At 40.3% G+C, this 23,760-nt stretch overlaps 7 protein-coding genes across 7 annotated transcripts; 4 read left to right on the top strand and 3 right to left on the bottom strand.

Moving 5' to 3' along the window:
* Positions 1-1,676: 1,676 nt before the first annotated feature.
* BATDEDRAFT_35464 (DNA-directed RNA polymerase) lies at positions 1,677-6,008 on the bottom strand (the record flags this gene model as incomplete). Its single annotated transcript, XM_006679949.1, has 2 exons — positions 2,714-6,008; positions 1,677-2,650 (listed from the first exon to the last, which is right to left on the bottom strand). The coding sequence occupies exons 1-2, from the start codon at positions 5,952-5,954 to the stop codon at positions 1,677-1,679; spliced, it is 4,215 nt and encodes a 1,404-aa protein (XP_006680012.1). The 5' UTR covers positions 5,955-6,008.
* A 114-nt stretch (positions 6,009-6,122) lies between these two features.
* BATDEDRAFT_89704 (uncharacterized protein) lies at positions 6,123-6,659 on the top strand (the record flags this gene model as incomplete). The annotated part of the gene is made up of 1 exon (XM_006680147.1): positions 6,123-6,659. One exon carries the CDS (start codon positions 6,123-6,125, stop codon positions 6,657-6,659), a length of 537 nt encoding a protein of 178 aa, XP_006680210.1.
* Positions 6,660-6,694: 35 nt separating this feature from the next.
* On the bottom strand, positions 6,695-8,593 carry BATDEDRAFT_89648 (dolichyl-P-Man:Man(7)GlcNAc(2)-PP-dolichol alpha-1,6-mannosyltransferase). The gene has a single exon (XM_006680032.1). It carries the CDS (start codon positions 8,585-8,587, stop codon positions 6,713-6,715), a length of 1,875 nt encoding a protein of 624 aa, XP_006680095.1. The 5' UTR covers positions 8,588-8,593; the 3' UTR covers positions 6,695-6,712.
* Positions 8,594-10,487: 1,894 nt separating this feature from the next.
* BATDEDRAFT_17085 (uncharacterized protein) lies at positions 10,488-12,503 on the top strand. Its single transcript, XM_006679759.1, has 4 exons — positions 10,488-11,242; positions 11,381-11,651; positions 11,739-11,819; positions 11,907-12,503. The coding sequence occupies exons 1-4, from the start codon at positions 10,527-10,529 to the stop codon at positions 12,432-12,434; spliced, it is 1,596 nt and encodes a 531-aa protein (XP_006679822.1). The 5' UTR covers positions 10,488-10,526; the 3' UTR covers positions 12,435-12,503.
* An 819-nt stretch (positions 12,504-13,322) lies between these two features.
* Positions 13,323-15,276, top strand: BATDEDRAFT_89706 (uncharacterized protein; the record flags this gene model as incomplete). The annotated part of the gene is made up of 3 exons (XM_006680146.1): positions 13,323-14,021; positions 14,100-14,244; positions 14,327-15,276. 3 exons carry the CDS (start codon positions 13,323-13,325, stop codon positions 15,274-15,276), a joined length of 1,794 nt encoding a protein of 597 aa, XP_006680209.1.
* Positions 15,277-15,979: 703 nt separating this feature from the next.
* On the top strand, positions 15,980-16,228 carry BATDEDRAFT_89707 (uncharacterized protein; the record flags this gene model as incomplete). The annotated part of the gene is made up of 1 exon (XM_006680145.1): positions 15,980-16,228. One exon carries the CDS (start codon positions 15,980-15,982, stop codon positions 16,226-16,228), a length of 249 nt encoding a protein of 82 aa, XP_006680208.1.
* Positions 16,229-16,846: 618 nt separating this feature from the next.
* Positions 16,847-23,311, bottom strand: BATDEDRAFT_35461 (uncharacterized protein; the record flags this gene model as incomplete). The annotated part of the gene is made up of 15 exons (XM_006679948.1): positions 16,847-17,265; positions 17,332-18,538; positions 18,638-18,710; positions 18,770-18,985; positions 19,068-20,113; positions 20,214-20,578; positions 20,671-21,310; positions 21,399-21,875; positions 21,969-22,045; positions 22,121-22,262; positions 22,324-22,401; positions 22,486-22,602; positions 22,688-22,776; positions 22,852-23,101; positions 23,168-23,311. 15 exons carry the CDS (start codon positions 23,309-23,311, stop codon positions 16,988-16,990), a joined length of 5,199 nt encoding a protein of 1,732 aa, XP_006680011.1. The 3' UTR covers positions 16,847-16,987.
* Between the last annotated feature and the right edge of the window lie 449 nt (positions 23,312-23,760).

The following is a 23,760-nucleotide window of genomic DNA, read 5'->3' as shown; positions in this document are numbered from 1 at the left end:
TTTTTTAATACAGCTTCTTTTTCCAATTTGACCAGTGCACCTCGGTCTTCTTCGCTGAGTTGTAGCCAGAAATCTCGTAGACGTGAGCGTTCGGCAGCGTCCCCAGCATACCAGATATCATCTGGTTTACCACCAAATACACTATTATTGCTAGAGTTATTATTAGGGTGTTGATAGGGGTGGTGTAGATGATAGTGATCTAAACTGGCTCCTGGATGTGAAACTTTCCCCTTCTTTTTCTTACTTCCACTTATGTTGGATGAATTATGCACATGATTATGGTCTCCATAACTAAATGCATTCACTAATTAAAAAATAATCAGTGTGAGTGACCAAGTGGAATTGATCCAACAGTAAAGCCTTGTATTCAACTAGACTATGAGAGTGTTGGAAAAAGTATAACAAACCATCGTTATGTATGCTATGTGGCCCAGACCGATAATCTAACTGGCCGTTTGAATCATTTGCTACTACGTTCTTTTTCTTCTATAATTCATCAAAGATTTTGGGTTGACAAAGGATTAGTACATCTATACAATTTGATGAAATCAGTAAATTGAGAATCAACAAGATATGAATTTTTGGAATTGGGAAAAACCAAACTTTAACGTTGTCAGTATCAGTCAAGTGTAGTATTTCAAATCCATTTGCACCGTACAAAGTCGGTGAATATGAAAGCCTATGACATGAATGAGCGTTCATTGCATACTTGATATAGTTGAAAGCACCCATTCCAACAGAATTCCAGTTTAGTATGTGTGTAGACGACTCAATCCACAAAAGTCGCTTATTTAATTGGGATTAGAGTTGTAACGATTTGATTGAATTTCAAATCACAGTCAATAATTCATGCTGCACAAGTACCCAAAGTCTATTAAAACAACAACCACAACTAAACCAAAAGCACATTTGCTCTACAGATGAATTGATAATTTTTGGCAAGCTTAACCATAATCCAAAGTAGATCAACTTTGAATTGGAATCATCCAGTGCAAGACATTTAAACGAACACATTTCGGAAGATGATCAAAACATGAGAATCAACCCAAGCTTTGTATATTTCCAACAGCAACAGCTTATGGCAAACATTGAAATGCTCTACATGACCAAATGAAAAAACTGATTGTCGAACCTTTTTCTTTCGACCGGTTGTAGTGGTTGGTTGAGGAGGAATAGTTGAGTCGAGACATGGCGTTGCAGTAAGTTCCGACAGGAATGGAGAATGAATTCTGGAAGACGCTTTAGAAGAACCGACCAAAGCATGAACTCTGGAAGCAGCAGTTTTCAAGTCCAGTAATGCTGGTGAGAGTGATGTGTGAGCAGCAGATGGGGATTGACTAGGATGACAAGAAGCAACTAAAGTGTTGTTATGTGCAGTTGAAGAGTTGCTCTGTGCAGTTGCAGCAACAGCAGCTGCTGCTGCAGTTGCTACTCCACCACTGTGGTGAGTTTTATTGGAAGAAACACTCTGCATTAGCCAAGTCAATCGTCAAAGTGCAGTAAGTGTTTAAATAAAGAAATCCATCAATTGGCAACTTTATCAAAATCCACTCGAGATTGTTGTTTTACTGAAATGTCAATTTGGTTTCAATTTTGATTCCAATTTGATTCCAATTTGATTCCAATTTGATTCCAATTTGATTCCATTTTGGTTTATTTTTATCCTTAAATTCCAATTAATGAAAAAAGTAAATACTATCACGAACTTGCTGAATATCAAAAGCTCCCCGTTTGGGCAATTCATCAAATGCAATATCTACCCATGCAACCACACTACTTTCCTTTTTCTTTTGTTTTCGTCCAGTCGCTAAAAGGTGTTGGTTCCACATCTCAACGTTTCGATCTCCTTTGATGGGTACTTTTACCATAACCTTTTGAGTCTTGTATCGCTCAATTAACTCTTCTCGTAGTCGAATCATGATGTTTTCAGAGTGCAATCGTACAAAAGCTTCGCGAAGAATCTTGTTCATCTCATCCACATCGCATGCATGGGTCCAATACGAATCATGCACTGCTGCAAATTCAATATTGCTTGCATCGCACGCAATCGCAGAGAGCATCATGTGTGATGCATCTAATGAATGAATGAAATTGGGTGGAAAGGCCGTCGATTGCTTTCGTGCATTGACCGGTGCTGGATCATTATGATTGTAAATGGTAAATGACTGCATAGCTGTTTTGATTTCAGCTGTTTCGTGCGAGCGATATGGCTGTACAATGGGAAATCCTAAAGGTGTGGTCCAAATCACGCTTGTCATTCTTGCAGGTACTCCATTATCCTTCTTTGGCTTAATGGTAAGAGTCGGTTTCTCAGTCAACGCCATCATCATTGCCTTGTTGGACTTGGAAGAATCTACATCTGACACGGAACCTTTAGCCATACCAGTTTTTGAATCATGATCTGCTCTAACTGCCTCTTCCAAAAATGAAAACTCGGACATGGTTTCTTTTGAATCAGGCAGTGGCTTAAGCAATTCCTTTTGAAGCAATTTTCGTTCTTTTTCTAATACAATAGTGGATTTGGGTAGAAGACCCATCTGTTCCAAAGCCAACGAGTCTTGAAGCTGCTGTGGCGGAATGTCTTCTGCCGGAATACTCTTTGCAATGATATTGGCCGTTTCGTTTAGCCATACTTGAATAGCTCGCGCGCCTACATGATCAAAGATAAGTATATTGCACATTTAACCACGTACATATATTTAAGCTAGTATACCTTCAAAAATAGTTCCCATAGATTGAAAAATAAGTCGTGTAGCAAACAGCGCACATGCATGAAGCTGTTCGTCCGTAAGAGCTTTGTCCCCACTTTCTTTGACACGTGCCTCTAAAAGACGATTTCGCACTTGATCGTGGGCACCAGAAAAGGTAATGCCATAGGTATTTGTCATGACAGTCTGTTTAACAAGTTTACGATTAATACGATTGAGAAGCAACAGCGCTTCGGGTACGTTTTGTTCTGCCTGTTGCTTAACAAGCTTCATAACCTGATTGGATACACTGCTATATACATCTTGTGGTACTTCGGATCGTGTCAGATTAACTACTTTTGCACCATCCACGTCGCCTCCAAGTGCTGCATAATGCTGCAAACCGTTACAGCTACCGTCTTGATGGATATGAATAGATGACATGAACTCAAGCGGGTTATCGCATTTCCAAGCTTGATTGAGCTCTATACAAGTTGCCAAAAGCTGCCACGGATTTTCAGACTTTAACCACCATCGCTTGCCATCCAACGGATGCTCTGCTGAATCAATAATATCCTTTCGATGATCCTCTGCAAACTTGGCTCTGTTATCCAATGATGCCTTGTCATTCCCAGCCAAGTTAGATACTTGGATCTTGAGCCATCTCATGCCGTTTTCTCCCAATGGCTTTGCCACTTTAAATTTCAAAAGCCCGCGACAAAGATCATTTCCAATATGATTTAGATTGGGCGGCATGGGATAGGCACGCCCTCTAAAGTCGAGATTGTGAGGGAAAAATATGGTTTCTCCTAGATATTTTCTTGCAATCTCCATTTTATAGTTGAGATCACATCGCTGAGAATGGTTATTACTGATCTGCTGCAATCGCTTTGTGTTTTTTTTGATATATTTCCATCTGGCATCAGGGTTTGTATCGTAGTCGGACGGCTTAGGTATTTCTGGGATGACAATCGGCTTGGGAATTGATGGTGCTGATTCCTTTTTATTCCAAAACGTCGATGCAACCTTGTATATAATTGGATTGATCACCCATGCCGTTGAACCTAGTTTATCCACAGCTCGTAGAACCAAGGGCAAATGATTTGCCTCATCTGCAGCTTTAAGATACTCTCTATGCTCTGGGTTGTTTAAAATACGAACCAGTTGGGATCCATGCTGCAAATAACCACCTCTGTTGCAAGAAAGCCACGGTCGAGGCTGGACCAACATGGGAAGATGTAGTGGTAGTACAGATGCACATCCATTTTCCATCATTTCCATGACCGCCGCGTGTCGAATGATATAACCATATGTTTTTCCATAGCTAGACAAAACTTTGTGCTCAAAAGCTGGTACATCCATACTCATTTTATGACCAGGCTTGTTTGGATCAGGAACCTGGACAGCTATTTTGCCCGCTTGAACAAGAAGATGAAGAAGAAACGTGCCTATTTTGACTTTTGCTTCTTCGCCCCAGTTAGGAACCCAAATGTCATTGAGTCGAGTCTGTTTCTTGAGCATTTCAGCAGCAATCTTTCGAGTAGTGTAATCTGCAAGCCGACCAGTAGTATGTAATATATGAATTCCAAACTCGAGTTTGGCTATTTTCTGATTGGCTTTGCTTTGCAATTGAGTAGTGTTGTGTTCTCGTTCTAAAGCATTGCCAATATTGGAGACAATGGAAATTGATTTTACATGACTGCTAGGAAACCCGTTGTTTGTCTCGCTACTTTTAAAAAAAGGATTTCTGAGAGCTTCCTGAACGGTGATATAAGCAAGTGTCTTGACAGAAAATAATTTCAACAAGGGAATAATGATTCCCGTTTCTAAAGATTTATGGCCAGCATTGATTTTATCGAGCTCTTCTTGAATCACTGGTGCAAGCATTCGACTCAAAGTATCCATAAGCTTTGCTGGAAGAAGGGCAAGTTGACGAATTTTAGTGGGAAGTGTACTAATAAATTCTTTTTGCTTTTCCAATGCAGCTGCATAGGAACGTTCTTCCAACCACATCTGACGATTGTACTGCCTCATTTCATGGGTGTCATTCATTTTGGACAGAGCTGATTTCAAAATACTGACACCTGTTGTAGACACAAACTCAAGATCCGAGACACGCTCTTTTTCTATAATATCCAATTCTTGTTGAGTAAACGTGGCGGTTTTTGAAAGAGAATCTGAGCCTATAGCAGAATCCAGTGAAACAAGATCATTCTGTACCACATCGGCATTATTGTTTTTGGCAGTATTTGAAATGTTGGAATCAGACAAGACTGACATCATCAGCTCATCAAGCTCGGGGATGCCTGAAGTATTGGACATTTCATTTGTTGCATCGACAGACTTTCCCATGCTACGTAAAAGAGCTTCAAGAGGTGCACGAGCGTCCTGTGTATGAAATCTATGACTTTCAAGAAGTTTTTGCGGGCTCGATCCATCAGCCTCTAGATCAGCTATAAACGACTTTACTTTTTCTATGTCTCCAATAGATAAAAAGTAATGGCATAAAATGGCGAATGTTTCAACATTTTTCTGGACATGAAGTTCAGACATGCGTTCATACCAACGTTGAGCACGCTCTTGATGATTTCCGCTATCCTGTGATAAATCATCAGATGATTGAAAATGATTGTTGGAATCCGACTTGGAGCATTTGATCAAATGAGCTTCAATAAACCGATTGATTAATGGGGCCTGAAGTTCAGACATCATGTCAGTAGGATTAGAACGAAGACTTTTGTTAAAGACGACCTCGGCCCGATCCAGGTCACCAGTTTGAACGCATGCATAAATTAAAGTCATTTGCTCCCGAAGTTTGAATTTGGACATGGCGCGAGCAGTAGAAATAGCATCGAGAGGATCAAAGGCTGGCATAATTTTTGGTGTAGGCATACTAACAATTGAGCTAGAAAACAGCTCAGGGATCATTAGGTTTTCGGCAGTGACTTTTTGCTTGGTTGAAGTGGCAGCATGCGGATGAACGGATTTAGTAAAAGTCTTTATGTGTTGGGATCCACCAGAAATTGAATTAGAAACAGAACCAATGGAAGAATGAGCCAAAGGAGTGTTTTGAGCTTCAGCCGTAGCTGAATAAAACCTTTGAGGATGAAATTGAATTAAAAAAGCATGAGCAGCCAAACAGCGAAGATTAGCATTGGCGATCCCATCAATGTGGGCGAGAGTTATGGCATGATGAGATATTCTAGTAGAGATTAAAGGAAACCGATTATTTTGTCTTCTGGAAGCAGTCAAAGTCTTGCGATACATGAGATAATAAAACAAGCTTGAGAAGGTCAAATAAAAAATGCAACGCCAGGCTGCCAACGATGAATTGATCAAAAAAGTTTTTAGAAATAATTGACTTTCTAGCACAAGACTATTACACGTGACTAGACAGCATTCATTCCAGCTCAAGTTTTTCTAGAGTTGGAAGCCATGAATGCATCCAGTGGTCTCTATGACACTGACGAGACAGACCGGGTTAAGCGGAAGCAAAAGATCATTTTACTGAATCAGTTGAGTTTGCAGCTGTCCACAGTCAGCTCTTTACAGTCCAAGATTACTGCTCAGCGTCGTGCGCTGCGTAATGAAGAAGCCTATTGGAGAGCACAACTGCAATCTATAGAAAGCAGCCAGTTCTTGACACAACTGAAACAGCAGGATCCGTCATTATACCATGTTCCAGTTGAACCCACGCCAGTATCCACTTGCGCTCCTTCTACTGATACTGCTCAGAGCCATGCGGAGCTCGATACAAACGCTCCCTTTCATTTTGGTGATTTGGATAGACAACACTTTTTGGAGCCAATTGATCGGCCAGCAGATGGGAATGTAGATCTAGCTGCTGGTCAGACTGAACTTGAACACACTATAAATACCAGTAATGTCCCACCTTCGTCCACAGATTTGTGGGCTGTTGCTGAAGATATTGGAATGATCTTTGATTTTGATGCTTCAGATTCACCAACATAATTCATGTTTCAAGCAATTGTCCAAAGTGCTCTATTGAAACCATAAAATAAACTTTATTTTAAAGTGTTGGAAAGAATGTAAACCTTTGGACTTAAAATTGGTTTCACTGGTAATCTCAGATTGGACCATTCGCCCTTGCTCAGTATCTCAACCATCTCCATCTGCCATTCAAATAATGGCTCAATACTTATATCTTCGTATCCATTTACGGCTTCAAGTATGTTCCATACAGGTTTTCCCTCGACTGTGGCTGTCAAGTGAAAATCAGGAACAGATGTCAACAAGTAGGTGTATCCTGCATCAACAAAATCTGCTGAAGTAGTATGATTCTCATACTTGGAGTAGGTGCAGCGTACAGGAAAATGATCCGAACACTCGCCAAAGCGGGTGACGCCCGACACGGCTGAAAATGTGTCAATGTGGATATTGCATTCAAACGTGCTGGCTTGATTACCTTGATATCGTTCAAATACAATCTGATGCACACGGCTAAATGCTTCGCCACCTGGGTAATTAAAGCTGGACACATAAAGCATACCAAGCGACATAACCATGAGTCCAAAGCAGCCCATCTTTACTGCAAAAATAATCAGGGATGCAACTCTTGGAGATAATGTAGGAGGTGATCGTGGTTTAGGCTGAAGTGGATCCTTTGTAACCGTACCAGACTGCTCTTGTTTAGTTTCATCAACAGAATAGGAAACAATGGGGTTGATCCCCTGAGCCATTTCATACAAACGTGCAAGGCCAATTGCAGCTATCAGATTCAGCATTGGCATAACATAAATTACAAATCGCCATTCCTTGTGTGCAAGAATCGAATAAATGACTAAAAATGCGTAGACCACTCGCCAATACCGATGCACTGCACTTCGTGAAAATCGCCATGCCACAAAAGACATTGCAAATGACAATGGAGCAATACGAGGAACTAGAGATGTAAAATAGCTGTGATACGAACTCACACCCCAATCCTTGGATCGTTCTTCAACCACATTAAACATGAAACTTTCTAGCTCAGGCCAAACCCCAACTTCTTCCCAAAAGTAAGAGTCGATAGCTACAGTGATGCTCAACGAAGCAGTTGCAGCAACCGCGCCAATCAGTATGATTGCAGGTGGAGTAAACCGCTGTGTATCAAACAACTCACCCGTAATAATGAGACCAGATGGGAGAGCCAGCTCTGCACGGAAAACAATAGATCCAAAGGCTAAAAAATAGAGCATGAGCTTAAAGTAAGGAGTGACGATGGGTAAGCTTTTTTTATCTTTAGTTTCAAGATTAGATCTGATCCAATAGGCAAAGGCCATGTTGAAGCAGACCAGTGCAAAAATATTGGATAGAGTTCGAGATCCCCAAAACATAAGATGAAACTGCGATAGACACAAGACAGAAAACCAGCCTCCAATGAGATGACCATGCACCTTGCGGACAGCAGTATGTATGCAAGTGAGTGATGTTGCCATGGTTGCAGCCAGGACAGCGCGAACAAGATACTGGAATGCAATCTTGGTATGCGGTAGCAGCAGATGATAAAGCCCTAGGTTTGGCATATGAAGGACCGGAATAGTGATTGGCAATGTGGCTATCCAGAGAAGAACCGAACCAATAAAGGTGCGTTTTACTGGACCAGGGAAAAGTTTATGATCGAATTTGGCAAGCTGGTGTGGTCCATAAAAGATCAGGTCGTGGACTGCTTGAGTATGAAAGGATTCTTCTACTTTGGAGTAAGGAGCAGTTTCAAGATGGAAAAGCATGCTTAATAGGAATGCAGCAAACCAAACAGCAGCAGGAATACGACCAAAAAGTGACGATGCATCTACATCCTTGTGAGGAACAAAGGCAGGTATCGAAATAGTCTTTGTGGCATTAGCAGCCAAAGGAGGAGCAGCGACAGGTTTTTTTTTTGGAGTGGAAGTTTTGGGCATGAATCGGGTTAATCAAGGGCGGATAGCAGTAGATCTAGCAAGCAAAGATGATGCCAGTCGAGTAAAACGCAAAGCTGGCCATTTGACACGAAAAACTCGCATTCTGAAACACGCAGTTTGAATGCATTTTGCAGCGCGTTGCTTTGGATTTGATTTGAAATCACACGTGACTCTGTTAAAAGTGCAGTTTTGTTCACGTGACATGAATGTTGAAATAATCATTTGATAAACCGATTATGGGTTAACCATCACTATCATTAGAACGTTTGTCATTATTTCAGAAACAATAGTCGATCATGTTGGTACACTATCTTTTCTGGAGCGTCTTTTTCTTGGAGTTTCTAGTCTCTGTATCTGCTCAGCTCCCTGCAATTCTTCCTGTCAATGGCACATGTCCTATATGCTTCAATTGCGCAAACAAGGTAACACTCGAACGAGGCGTTGGCGTATTCTGCCATATTGATGCCATATACGACCTGTTTAGCAAACCTTACAATCTATTTTATTTACTGATACTCCATCACTGTAACATTGAATTTTTGCATCATCTCAACCGCAATGCTCTGCGAATAGGGTTGCTTCAACTTTGGAAGTTGTCGCGGTGGCGGCGACTGTGTCTGTAGCGATGGATTTGGTGGCCCTGATTGCTCACAGCCATGTAAGCGTAGTTTGATTTGCATCTGTTTTCGTTTGTATTGTCATCCCTTTTGTCTGAAAGCGTATCTAGGACTATCTGCCGTTGATTTTTGCTCATTTACATAGATTTCATGTTTACCATGAATATGTTGTAATATCGATTGCGTACACCAACTTACCAATACATTACTTGGTTTAGCTTGCGGATCTCCACTTGAATCTGCCAGTCAACGGCCACTTCGAGCTGTAAACACTGTCTGTACTTGCGACGCCGGATTCACTGGACACAACTGTAATATCTGTACCAACGACAATATATGCCAACGTATGCCTGGAAAACCTCTTGGGACAACTTACATATGCAATAATTCTACAAAAGTTTGGAGTTCTCAACACTATTCTATGTGCAAGCTAAAGAGTATGCTATAAGAATGGTATTTGTAGAAAATACACGAAAGATGCTAATCTATTTATTTCAAATTCAACCATTTTGATTCACCAGATAGACTGGTGGAAGCACTATATCCAGGAGATACAAGTCTGACCTTTAAACGTGACTATGATGCTGGCACATCTTTTGCTACCCTTTGGTACAAGAATGATGCACAATTCTCATGCAATATTACTGGATGTTCGCAGGCTCTAGCTCGTAAGTGCTTTGATTTGTCCTAATGTTTTTAAAGCTGATTTTAAGCATTCAACTACCCTGTTGCTTATCAATCTATACTTTTAAATAGGAGGAGAACCCAATTGGGCGTGTTCAACAGTGCAGTGTCAATGTAACGCCAAGACCTCGTTTTGTGGAGGCGGTACGATTGATCTGACAAATTCAATTAACAAAGCCTCGGGAAGCTTTGATCTTATATGCAACAACACACTGTCAGCGTGTACTCTAGACTGTGAGTGTCAATTGAATCCATGTATTATTTTATCAGATACTGACAACTACACCTTATTCTTGAAAGTTGAATTTTTGAGTGGTATGTTTCCACAAGGACTTGCTTTGCAGGATTGCCAATTCGGAGAGTGTGTTGACGAGACGGCCTCACCCACTTTATATGATAATTCACCTGTTGCAATCAGTATCAATGCATTTGGATATGCCGGCATTGCATTGGCCTCATTTATTCTAATGGGAGTTATAGCATCGCTGTTTATTTGCAAGATTGAGCAAATTCGTCGTCGTCGCATGCCACCAGAACTTGATCGCGAAGGATTGGCAGTGCATTTCAAGGATCTATCATATAGCATTGGTCAAACTCCAATTATCAGCGGTATTTCAGGACATGTTGAGCCAGGAACCATGCTTGGTGTTATTGGTCCAAGTGGTGCAGGAAAATCCACTTTTTTAGACATTCTTTCTGGAAGAGCAATGAAGGGAGTAGTCAAAGGAACTGTCACAATTGGGCACGATTTATCACAATCTACATTTCGTAAACTATCTGGCTTTGTTGATCAGGAGGATGTATTCATGCCGACCATGACAGTTCGTGAGGTACTCGAGTTTTCTGCTGCACTTCGCCTTCCAGAGTCGCTCACTCGCATTGAAAGACAACAACGTGTTGATGAAGTTCTGGAAGAGCTTGGACTATCTCATATTCAAAACAGCCGTGTTGGTAACTCTATGAAGCGTGGCATTTCTGGTGGTGAAAAGCGTCGACTCAGCATTGGAGTGGAGCTTGTTACCAATCCAGCAGTGATTTATTTAGACGAACCAACCAGTGGATTGGATTCACGCAGTGCAGTTCAGGTCATGAGTACTTTAGCAGCATTATCCCACAAATCGAAGCGTACAGTTATTTTTTCCATTCACCAGCCTCGCTCAGATGTGTTTTCCATGTTTGACCAGATCCTGTTGCTTTCCAAGGGCTCGACTGTATTTTTTGGTCGATCAGAGGATGCTGCTAGCTTTTTGGACAGTCGTGGTCTTGGTTGTCCTTCTGGATATAATCTTGCCGATCATTTGATTGACGTAGCAAGCGAACATTCGGCAGGACTATCGTCTTCTGACCAAGGATGGTCAAGCAGTGCTTCTGTTTCTGCTGTCGCCCATCACGACTTGAGGCATCGTTTACCCAATGATTACTCGGATAAATCTACAAGACCTTTAAATTCAAAATTGGATGATTATGAACATAATGCCGTTTTTGAATTGAGTACTTCTGCCAAAAAAACTAAACCCAAGCACAATCAGTTTACAGCAAGCTTTTTAACCCAGCTTAGTGTGCTATTGAAGCGATCTTGGACCAACTTTTGGCGTAACTCGGGACTGTTTGTTGCCCATAATGTAATTGCCGCTATTCTGGGTTTGTTTTTAGGGATTTTGTACTGGAAATCGGATTCTTCACTTGGTGGTATTCAAAATCGACTTGGATCCATATTCTTTATACAAAGCCTTTTGGGATTCTCTTCATTGACTGCTATTTCGGTAAGTTTCTTGAATTTAGCTTGAACATTTAACCATTTATTCTCACGAGGCTTGACATGCAATGATTCCAACTAAATGAAATTTTAGGCATTTTCGACAGAAAAATTGCTGTTCATTAGAGAGCGATCCAATGGATACTATAGTGCCGGGCCGCTGTTTATCTGCAAGGTACTGTTCAAGTGACACTTCAATGTTTACCAGATTTGTTTTAATAAGCACAATGATTTGTACTAATATCTGCGTTATGGTATTTAGATGCTATTTGACCTGATTCCACTACGCATCATTCCAGGCTTGATTTTATCGGTCATTCCATTTTACATGATTGGGTATACCTCTGGTGCTGAGAATTTTTTACGTTATATGGCGGTTATGATGGTGTTTGCAGGAAATTGTGGACTATTTTGCTTTGCGCTTGGATGTGCATTTATAGAGTATGGAACAGCTATTCTCGTTGCTGCAATCCTATTACTCTTTCAAATGCTTTTTGCAGGCTTGCTCGTCAATCCCCTTAAAATGTCACCAGCAATCTCCTGGCTCCAATATCTTTCATTCTTTAAATACGCATACGAAGCAGTTGTTGTGAATGATGCAAGCGGTCTCAAATTTGTTGATCAAATCAATGGAGTGGATATCACTATTCCCGCCACCATTGTTCTTGGAAAATTCGGTATTGACATCAATGCCTTTTGGCGTGATTTCTGCATCAATGTTGGCATCTTTGTCATGCTCTTGTTATTGTCTGCCATTTGTGTTACAAGACGCCTTCGTGAACGTAGATAGATGTGCTTTGGATCATTCCTTTATAAAATGGTATTTCTAGTTTTTAATAATAAATCTGTTTTGTTCAAGCACATCTTTATGAAACCTCGACTCGTTCAAATCCAAAGTATTGGCAATTATAGAATTTATGTATATGAGAAATTAAATTTTAAGCATTATTTGAGTGGTCTCTTGGCCTAGTGGATACGGCGCCGGTTTCCGGCACCGGAGGTCGTCGGTTCGACCCCGACAGGGATCGCTTTTTTGCTGTTGTCAACATACAAAACACCTGTATTTATTGGTAATACAAACTATATTGTCCAGTAAATGTAGTGTGAATTATCATGTACTTTGACATCTCGAGTGTCTTATTTTGCGTGAATACGACTGCGGTTATCAATCAACTTTTTATACCAGCTTAGTATTCATTTGATCATTGGCTGCGCTATTTCAGCCATAGTATAGTAGCGTTCCATCAAACAATGCACATGGAAGTGGCAGAATGAACAAGTGGTTGCAGTCATTCTTTAAATATATATAACTGCTTTTTTAAAGAAACTGTATCCATGGTCTAGTCTAAACCGCATATAAATATTTAAAAAAGAAGGTGGATATTGCCACTGTATCCTCCATATATATTCGTATTTGTTTCATTGTCAATTTAAAACCTATTGCAAGTCCCATCGTACCTGCTTGATTGTTTAAATAAATCCATGTGTCATAATATGATAAAAACTTCAACCTTTGAACCCATTCATTCAACTGAAATAACCCATCGTGTAAAATCGCGTAGCTTGACGTTTAAAAACAAACATCTTATCAGTCGTCTTTTGTCCTTTCCCTAGTATAGTTTATAAATAATAAATTCCTTACCACAAACCAGCTTTAGTCTGACCAACTTGCATTTCAATGACAGACTATGTTGTATTGCATCTGGTACCAAACCAGCAAGACGGTTCGCCTACGTTTGAGCCAATTGAGCGCAAAATGTACGAACGAGTGTCTTTAAAACTAGGTAGACAGGTCAAATCACCACAAGAAAAAGCAGAAGCGGCTACATCGAATGCAGCTAGCATCGCGCAGGCAGCCTTAACACCATCATCAAGCCAAGCCGTAACCACACCATCGCATGCTGGCCGCACATCATCCGTTCAGATCTGGACTCCAGGCACTCATTCTAGTGACAACAACTCATCTCAAGAAAATGAAGGTTTTGGTACATTTACTGCTACTGGCCAGCATGGAGGACCTTCAAATGACCACTCTCCACGGTCTCCTTTCGACCATGCACGCGCCTTCTTTCTTGGGTCAGTTGGAAGCCATCCCAAAACTACCCATGCAGCGACAGCCTCGGTCACATCTAAAGCGGCGACTCCTGCAAACAATGAATCGACGTTGGTAACATCTGAAGCTGTCCATGAGAGCAATGCATCTAGAGTCGAAATGGCTCTTTCAGCCACGATACCTGCAATTTCTCCGTCAGACGTGACTAGAGGTTCTGTCAAGGCCACGCTACCACCACTGCCAATTCAAACAGTTGAGACGGCCTGGTTCAAGAGCAAGGTGGTTAGTCGTATCCACGCTGAAATATGGAACAAGGATGGGCAGGTGGGTTATTGATGCATTTCGACTTTTTAATCAAATGTTGAAAGCTTAACCATGTTCAAATGTTCAAATGGCATATAGCTTTATCTCAAGGATATTGGTAGCTCATCTGGAACATTTTTGAATAAAATGCGGCTTAGTCCAGCTAGCAAGGTCAGTCGGCCTTATCCTATTCGTGCTGGAGATGTGATTCAACTTGGGGTAGACTATCAAGGTCGTACAGAAGGTAAATCTTTGTTTCTAGTTTAGACCCCACAATCATTCAACAAATATAAATTGACGCCTGTGTCATTTTAACAACTCAATAGATATCTACAAGGCTGTAGAGATTAAAGTACTGGTGGAGCTCCAAACTGCCTCGACTACAACCAAGAAGCGAAATTCGGCTGCAAGATTTCGCTCAGCATTGAAGGCACTATTAACAGCTACAAACCCGTATTCCACTTCCCATACAGTCAAAAAGGATAAATCACAGTCATCAGAAAAAACACACGATCACTCTGGGTCGGTTGATTGTTGCATCTGTCTATCTTCGATAGGACCCTATCAGGCACTGTTTATCGCGCCTTGCTCGCATTGCTATCATTACAAATGCATTCGACACGTTTTGAAGGACTCACTAATGTTTCCGTGTCCTGTATGTCGTCAAGTGGCTAACCTCGATGCCAGTGTTTCCATGGAAAGTTTATTCGACTATGACAAAGAAAGCCACCATTTTACCAACAATAATGAGGACAAAAACTCGGATAGCGAAAGCGATCCATCATCAGACGAATCAGTTGAAAATGGCCCGAGTACAAAAAATGTAGATCCCGACGAGACGATTGAAATGGACACAGCTGGCATGGAGCCAAACTCAAAGGCTGTAGATTCAAACTTTCTCCAGCACCAACAATCATCTAGCATACATTCTCAGCAATCACTTCCTGAAGGTAAACGGGATGTCGAGGATTTCCGCCCAATACTTTTGTTTGGTCAAAAACCATCCACAAACGGAATGCCCTTTCTAGGCATCAATACTCCATTTACTGTCAACGGAGCCTCATTCCAAAATGCAACCCACTATCATCGAGATAATCGTGTGTCCTCTAGTAGTTCTGCTCAATTCACATTACCAGATGATCGTGCTGTTCCCTCAATGTTTGGCTCTGATAAAATGGCATCTGAGCTACTTGGTATGTCCCAGCAAGGACAAACTATTCCACATACTGGCCTCTCTGGTAGTGTTGGTAACATGTCCACATCTTATAACCACTAATCCTTACTAGTTCTAGTACTAGATTTTTAGAGTTTATTTTACTATCCTCGATATCGATCTCTAATATTTTTGTCATCCTCACTCCATCCTGCCTGATTCCTACCTCTTGTCCTTTTTGTTAATGATAAACCTGTATGGACCATTTTGAGTACGGTTTATTTACATCAGTTGCTGATGAAAATAAACTACATTTTTTGTTTTTGCGATGATTGAATCCATCTTGCAACCAGTGTTGACTTGACCAGTTCATTAAAAAATGTCAGTTAGTGCAGTCGACAAGTTGGTCAGACAATCATTGAATATGGGTATTATTGTTTTGACCTTGCGACTGTATTCATATGAAATGAATTACTAAATAAGAACCAAACGAATGTTTAAAGCAGTATTCACACTACCTAATCCCAATTCTCCTTTTTCCAAACATTGTGTGGTTGGCATGGAAGCAACTGTTGCATTCCTGAGATTGTTTTCTTGAACTAGAGCGTGAACGTATCTGATTAAAACATGAGTTTCTATAGAAAAAGTAATCCATATCCAATAAAAATAAAGGGTCAACTCTTGTTTATTCTGGTGTAAAATAGAGTCAATGCAAGATAAATAAAAAAAGCTTCATTTTGTGTGAATACAGCTTAAAATAAATTTATTCTTGTATGGTAATGACATTTTACATTTTTCATTAATCCATACACTCAAACTCAAAAGTATGTCTTCTAGTCTACTGGCTGGTCGAACCCCAAAACAGTTCTTTAGTATAGGCATCCTTCTAGTTTCAATAGCTGCACTCACATATCTTGCAATCACTACCCGCGACTATGGCCCCAAGTTTCTCAAGCGACGTAAAGGTCGAACAGGCAAGGCCGCCAACTTGAAAAAGAAAAAAAGTCGAGGACCTAGTAGAATACCTGGCAGTGCAAGGAAAATCACTCCCAGACTACGAATGTTTAGGTTCTAACTGATCAGCCATATGAATCAAACATGGTTATATATCCTTTTATCCAAACTAGAGTTTTATTCAGGACTGATTGCACAACTGATTACGGTCTAATAGTCAGTGCTAATGCATTAAAATAAAGCACATGTGCTGGATTGCCCAAGATAACTTTCCGCCATTTTCTCAAATGATCAAAAAAACTGCTCCCGGCGAGGCTCGAACTCGCGACCTTCGCATGGCATAAGGACAGAAATCCATATAAGTACGAGGTGATAAACCGACTACACCACGGGAGCTGTAAAAATTGTCAACTTTTTACTATATCTATATCTAACTACTAAAAATATCACTTGAATTTGTTGATAACTACTAAATTCAAACTCGAGTATTAATTATAGCCTATTCATGTAATGTGGAACACCAAAGTATATAATAGAAATCTAGTCTCATGAAATAATAGTCCACATTTCAGTTCTGCTAAACCCCACATCAGAACCGTCAAGCTCAATATCTAGATTGAAATGAATGAATCATACACTGTATAGCTAGCCAAAAAGTGATCATCTCAATTCAAAAATATAATTTGATTATATGATGGATGTTTATAAGAATTAAAAATGCCAATTCTTGATAGAAAGTGCAACAAATATTCAACTATTTATTTCGATGCAAAATAGTGGAAATGATCACTGCAAGATAAATAAGCATTTGATTGTATGCGAATATAGCTGTAGATGCAATCCATTTAACCCAATAGCAAGCATATTTTACTCGGTTCATTCATTGTCGGTTATATCCAGACCACATATCAGTACCAAGCTTCAAACATTGGCATCCACACCCTGTAGGACATTCAGTATTTTCAGAAAACCACGCTTGTATATGGCCAACATGTCCACCGTGATTACACTCAAGACATACTTGCGCAAGAGTCTTGCATGGTAACCTACAAATACTGCATCTAAAACCAGGTACGACTGTATGGCATTTTAAACAATACTGACCTAGTTTATGGTACCTTAGTTCAGTTTCACAAACTTGGCACACATGTATCACATCTAAAAACAATGCCACAATGGTGAGCAACACAAATGTTGTAAAGTGTATTATTCAGAAAAACTTACTACCAACTGAATGTTCGGAAATGTGATCTCGGGAAACAAAAAATGACCGAAACTTGAGTAGCTCAGCACGTTGATGCAATAGACCCCATGAATACAACAGCTCAGCATATCTCCAAACGTATCCATTGTACGTATCACATAAGTGAGGATCAAGTAATCCCATTTGATAAATATCGTGATGTTCCGCCGAGCTGAGTACTCTGTTTGGCATGGATTGATCTAGACTGAGATTTGGTGTGGCTTCGGAAGGCGCCAAAATCATGTTGGGTTTAAATTCATCCTGATGATCACCATCCAAATGCATCTCTGTTATGACTAGGTTAATATTTTGACCGGTTTTGGATAGCGACGGACTGGTCTTGACCGCCATCGAACCAAGCGTGCTTATTGCCAGTGTAGACATAGTCGGTAGATCTATTGGAGATGCAACCAACATGTTTGCTGCTACGAATGGTGATGTGGATGATTGTTGCAAACTTGGTGGAGAAAGGCTATGCACAATGGGCCGCATTACAAGGTTCGTGTTAACACGGTCTATTGAAGACATGGCCGTAGGCAAACTTGCAAGTGATGTTTGAGGAAGCATTCCAACAATGTGTGAATTAGAAAGAGGAGAGCCAATCAAAAGCTTCCCAGTGACAGCTGCTGATCCTGCACCCCCAGTGGATAAAGTGCGAACTAATCGGCCACCAGATTCACGATGGCGCGATGGGATTCCCATGCTTTTGGATGCAGTGGTACCTATTAAAGCAGATCTAGAAGCAACATCAGAAACATACGACATTCCTGTGGTAGACACTAATGATCCTGTTGACGAATACACTAATGACGATAGTGATCCAATAGAAACACCTGAAATGGGCTGCATGCCTACATGTGGATAGGATTGCATGAGCGTCTGTGCTCGCGAGTTTCCACGAATAGACTGTACAGGAGATGTTTGATGATAAATATTGTTTGCTTTTGACATATTTTTGTCAATAGAAATACTGGCAGAAGTTGTATTTGGTGCTACAAGAAAAGGAAGATCAGATCCAGAGTATGAGTTGCGAGAAATTCCATATTGGTTAATTGGATTGTTCAAGCTTAAAGCAATCACAGGATCGCTTCGTCTGTGAAAGAAAATCGGTGCCTCCAAACGATTCAGTTGATAGGCTGGCACGCTCTCTTCAACCTGAATCTGATGAATTTCAGGAGTCACATCGTTCTATCCAAATAATCAGTCGAGTTAAATTAAAACCAGTAAATAGCAAAAATCAATAGTCTGCAAAAGTTGAACATCTCATAGTGCACTCATTCAACTCACGGATTTTTCGGCAAACACACACACGAGCATAGCAAGAGTCTGTAAATCTCCCATCCGTTCAAGCTGATTAAATCTATCATTTAAAAGTCAAAACTAATTCTCTTTGATTTCAAATCAATATACTCTACTTACAAGGAATGCACCATTCGGCGACCAAAGGGATGATTTTGCCAGTGCATACGCTGAAAATGAACATTGTCATCATCCTCCAGTGTGCGTCGAACAATAGCATTTTGGTTGACAACAAGCTCAGCAATGTTCCATATCTTTGCCAAGTCCACGAGTCCCATCCCCAGTGCCACATTACGATTATTCCTGCATATTTTTCCACAATCAGATCCGCATAGACTAAAACGACAATAATAAAAATTGATTGAGTAATACCCTTCAAATTGAAACTTGCAAGAGATACACAGACCCAGTAACATACGTGTATTTTTCAGCAAGATCTCTGCGCATAGGTAGAAATGACGATACATCCCAGGTATGTACAATTGTTCCATATCCATTTTGATACTCAATACCAGCAGGCATATGCACCCCAATAAATGGAGTGTGGTTTGACCCAAAATTATTTTGAAGTCCAGACTTGGCCGGTGTAGATGGTATAGGTGCATGTGTTCTTCCATAAGATTCGCCTTGGTATCGCGACGCAAACCGGAACTCAATGTCACTAATGTCTGATACACTTTCGTTTTCAAATACATCCATATCCGACTTGAGATGACGTTTGATACGATCGCTGGTATCGGATATGGAGCGGTGACGCCGGCGGGGCAAATTAAAATCATCCTCAGCGTTAAAGGGTGTTTTATATGCATCGCTTACTGGCCTATGTAAAGCTTTTACGGTCGGGCTATCAGAAGAAAGATAACTGGTATCAACATTTTTTGACGATACTGACAAAGTCTCTGGTGATGTATGCTTTAGTGCAAAAGATGGTGTCACCGAGGCTTGTAGCATCGGGGTATCGATATTCATACATGATTTAGCGCCTGACGGACTCAATGTAAGAATAGCAGTAGACGAACGTGTAACATTCTCATTCATATTAGATATTAGCGACTTTCTATTAGGGATCATAAATGGTATAGTGAACCCTTTAGCAAGCATATCGTCGAAACTTGCATCAGAAGTATTTGATGATGTGGATATCGTAGACGACCGTCGACGATGATTCTTTGCTACTTGTTTAGACGGTACTCCTTTTTCTGTTCGCTCCATGGCGTCAAATATATTATTGGGTGACGAATGATCTACATCGTCACGCAGTCTACTTTGTATACTCGGTTCAGCTTGAGTATTCGGTAAACCTTGTAAATTGCCAGATCCAAACAGGTTTGTGGCAGACACAAGACTGTGCTTTTTTTTACCAGATGCACCTGATCCAGACGTTGGTGCTGGCGAACTGAATCTTTGCAACTGTACCAAAAAATCTGGTGATGTAAAAACAGTAGGTTGAAATGATGATGCTGGCTAAACAGTATATGCAGCAGATTGATAGTCGCATGGTTAAGATTTGATATTTCTTGATCCAAACATGCATTAAATAAAAGTAATACCAGTCATGAAATACCTTTTTTCTCCAAAACAAACTGGGTGCGGTCTCTTCTTCGCCGGCAGGATCATCGTCTAGCCAAAAATCCATTTTCGATTTTGTTCGTGGCGGTGTATCCATGGTAGTCATTTCGTTACTGACAAGCTCATTAGCTAAAATATCACCAGCAGTAGAAACATTTGAACCAGCAGCTGCAACAGTGATTTTTGGAAATCGTGAAAGAACAAACGCTCGATAGCTTTCATATAGCGGATATGTTTTGGGCTGTGTTTGGAAATGCTGGGATTGAAGAACAGGCTGCTGATTTCGTGATGAAAGAGTATACGTTGTAAACTTTGTTGTTGATGGATGAGGCAAAGGTGATTTGAAATATACAAGCTTTCCTACAGGTTTAAGTTCACATCAAAAGTAAAAAGTGTTGGTAAACTGGTATGTTCATATGCAGATCAATTGTTTTCAAAACAGATAAACATACCACACATGGAAAATGATGCAGCACACAATACTGGAAATGGAACATTGCCCTTATCTTTTCCAGTAGTGGTTTCCCGCATTAGTCTCCTATCACCAATTGGCTTTACGCGCTTTCCCATGAGTGGAACCGATCCTTCCGCATCACTTGAACTTGTTTCTGAAATAGAGTAGTCATTAGGGCTTCGACCTAAACCACGAATCTCCCGATTCAGTGTATGCTCGTGATCTCTTTCGCGATCAATTGGATCGTGGTGCGAGTCAACGGAAAATCCAGCCGATGTCCCACTCAAACTACTCGGATGAAACGAATCTCCATATACCTTTACACTTGGAATAGGTGCAGTGGCATTAGGATCACCCAAAAGATATCTCACACAGGCTTCCAAACACGGAAGTGACTTTGTTGCAAATGCAGTAGCAATTTGGCCAAGTTTGACTGTGAGAAAAGTACGGTTGGCCATGGATGTCATTCCAGTCTTTTGAATTTCAAAATGAGCAGGAACGTGTGGATAGTCAAATGGAAAGTGTGCATCAATACGAAGAAAAACAAAGAGTTTTCCAGAACTTGCGACGGTTGACGACCAGAGATGATCAGACGCACTTTCTATACTAAGTGAGCAGCTCCGTTGGGCAATATTTGTCTAAATGTAGTCGCCCAACAACACATTACAAGCAATTATTAAATAATAAAAATGCATTGTCTTGGCAAATCTAGATGAAAAAGCTTACTTTGTCGATATGTACATCTGAAAAATGACGTTCAACTTGATGGATCTCTTCCTCCAACGTGACTGGAACAGAATGATCTGCAGCTGCCTTTATGGTGGTTTTGGATGGAGTGGAAGAAGCAATACGATCTGTTTCTTTTTGATTACTGTCATTAAGCCCATTAGAGGATCTTTTCAGCCATGCATTTGAGCGTTTTCGATCCTTAAGACTCAAATCTGCAAAGGAGGAAAGTGGTGCTCGCAAGGAATCGGATCGAAATTCTAATCCACCATCACTAAAATCATCATCTTCCTCAAAAGGCATCATATCCAAATCTCTTGGCCGGTTTGGAAACTGATTGCTGGTGTGTTGCGCTATTAAAGTCAAATTTTCAGGCTGAGACGAATAGTTGGATTGATTTGAAAATGAAGGTGTCATGTCTGCTCGATCACCAATTGTTTCAAGAGATAAATCACGATCACTACAAATTTCCGCTCCCTTTCATAACAATCATCCAATCAGATGTATGGTTTCAGCAATAAAATCAATTATGATGTAGTCAGGCACCAGTGATAATAAGACTCCTTTTACCTTGACAACATCCGCAGAAATGGGCCAAAGCCTCATGATCTGATCTTTGGACCAGGTGATGAGTTGGTAGTGACCATCTGAGAAAATCAAAAAAAGATTAATACAACAGTGTAACTGGTTATGCATCAAAATAATATCGCAATAAACAGTACCTATACAACGCCAGACAAACTCAGCTGGTACATCATTATCACCCGAAAATGTATACAGTGGGGATGTACGGTTTTGACAGCTCCACAAGTAAAGATCGTTGTTTTTGCGCTGAGGCATTGTAATAACAGCGTTTCCAAATGGCTAGATAGTTTACAAAAGTCAGACTACCAGAACAGTGAGATTGGATGATATAAAACCTTACCGTGTATCGAGCACGCCAGATTGGTGCAGTTGTCACGATAGTGGACTGGCACATTCGTGGTTGTGATGTGTTCCAAAACTAAATCAATATAGTATGTTTAAGCTCAAAAAAGATGACTACGTTTGAGATAGTATGTGATTGGTCTTGAAGTTTTAAACAAACCTTGACAAGCTTGTCTTGGCTGCACGTAATGAGTTCATTTTCATTGTTTCTACTCCAATCTATACCATAAATCTTGGTCATGTGTGCTGTAATAAGTGTCAATGGAGATGATCCTTTCTAAAATTTATAATAGATGATGTAAACAGACAATTCAGGTTTAGTTGAGTGTCTTTAGAACAATAAGCATAATACTGGTACTAACCCGTGCGTCCCATATGCGAACATCCGTGTCATGAGAGGAAGCAATAATCCATTCATTAATACGGTTATACTTGACTTGCGTGGCTCCAACTATCACAAAATACATTGTTTTAATTGGATACTTGCAAAATGCATTTAAAAATATCAATAGGCATTATTGCCAACCTGTCCAGGATGAAAAGCTCATTGACGGCTTGACAGTGCTTTGACGCAAATCCCATAGATGGATATACGCATCATACGAGCAAGTCGCAATTGATTCGGGATGAAATGGACTCCAATGAATATCAGAAACAGCTCTTGTATGCTTATTAATAATCAGCTCGACATTGTTTTGCGATGGTGCAACAGACTGAGTGGATCCGGCTGTCGGGGCCCCACGAGCAATGTTCCAAATTAATGTTTTTTGGTTTGACTAGCAATAAAATAATGAGTTTGAATACAATGCGATTTATATCAAGAGACTGGATTGTATACTTACGGTTGTTGCAATCCAGTTTGATCTACTATTGTGTGGATTCCATTGCACATCAGCAACATCCCATTTCGTTAAATGCTGCAAAAACCGAGGTTGCTCATATGGTCGTTCTAGATTCAATATATATAATCCTCGTTTTCTAATCATGAAATTACATATTGACGTGTATGGTGAGTATATGCAAAATGAATTACAGACATATCAAGATTAAGGATTAAAACTGAATCATTTCAACAAAAAATAGTTGATGACTATTACAGTCGTGTTCATGTGAAATCACTAAACAAGGGAACCAGTCTCATGACACAGTTGATGTTAATTCCCATGAGATTTGCTGGTTGTCGTGATCATTTTGTAAACAGTTGAACAAGTGTTTACATCTCTGCTGCAATACACTTTACACTTGTCCAATCTCTTTATCCAAACATTAGGTGAATGGCATGTATAGTTGTATTCCTGTAATCATTGTTCCTGAACTAGAGCGCGAATGTAACTGATTTTAGGATGCAGCAGAGTCTGATTGTCAACATCAAAACAGTTGAACCCAATATTTGGATTGATGTGAATCTGGTGATCGTACAATGTAGGGTTATACC

The sequence above is a fragment of the Batrachochytrium dendrobatidis genome, assembly GCF_000203795.2.
Source record: "Batrachochytrium dendrobatidis JAM81 unplaced genomic scaffold BATDEscaffold_8, whole genome shotgun sequence".
Taxonomy (NCBI): Eukaryota; Fungi; Chytridiomycota; class Chytridiomycetes; order Rhizophydiales; genus Batrachochytrium; species Batrachochytrium dendrobatidis.
This window is presented reverse-complemented; position numbering and strand designations above follow the sequence as displayed.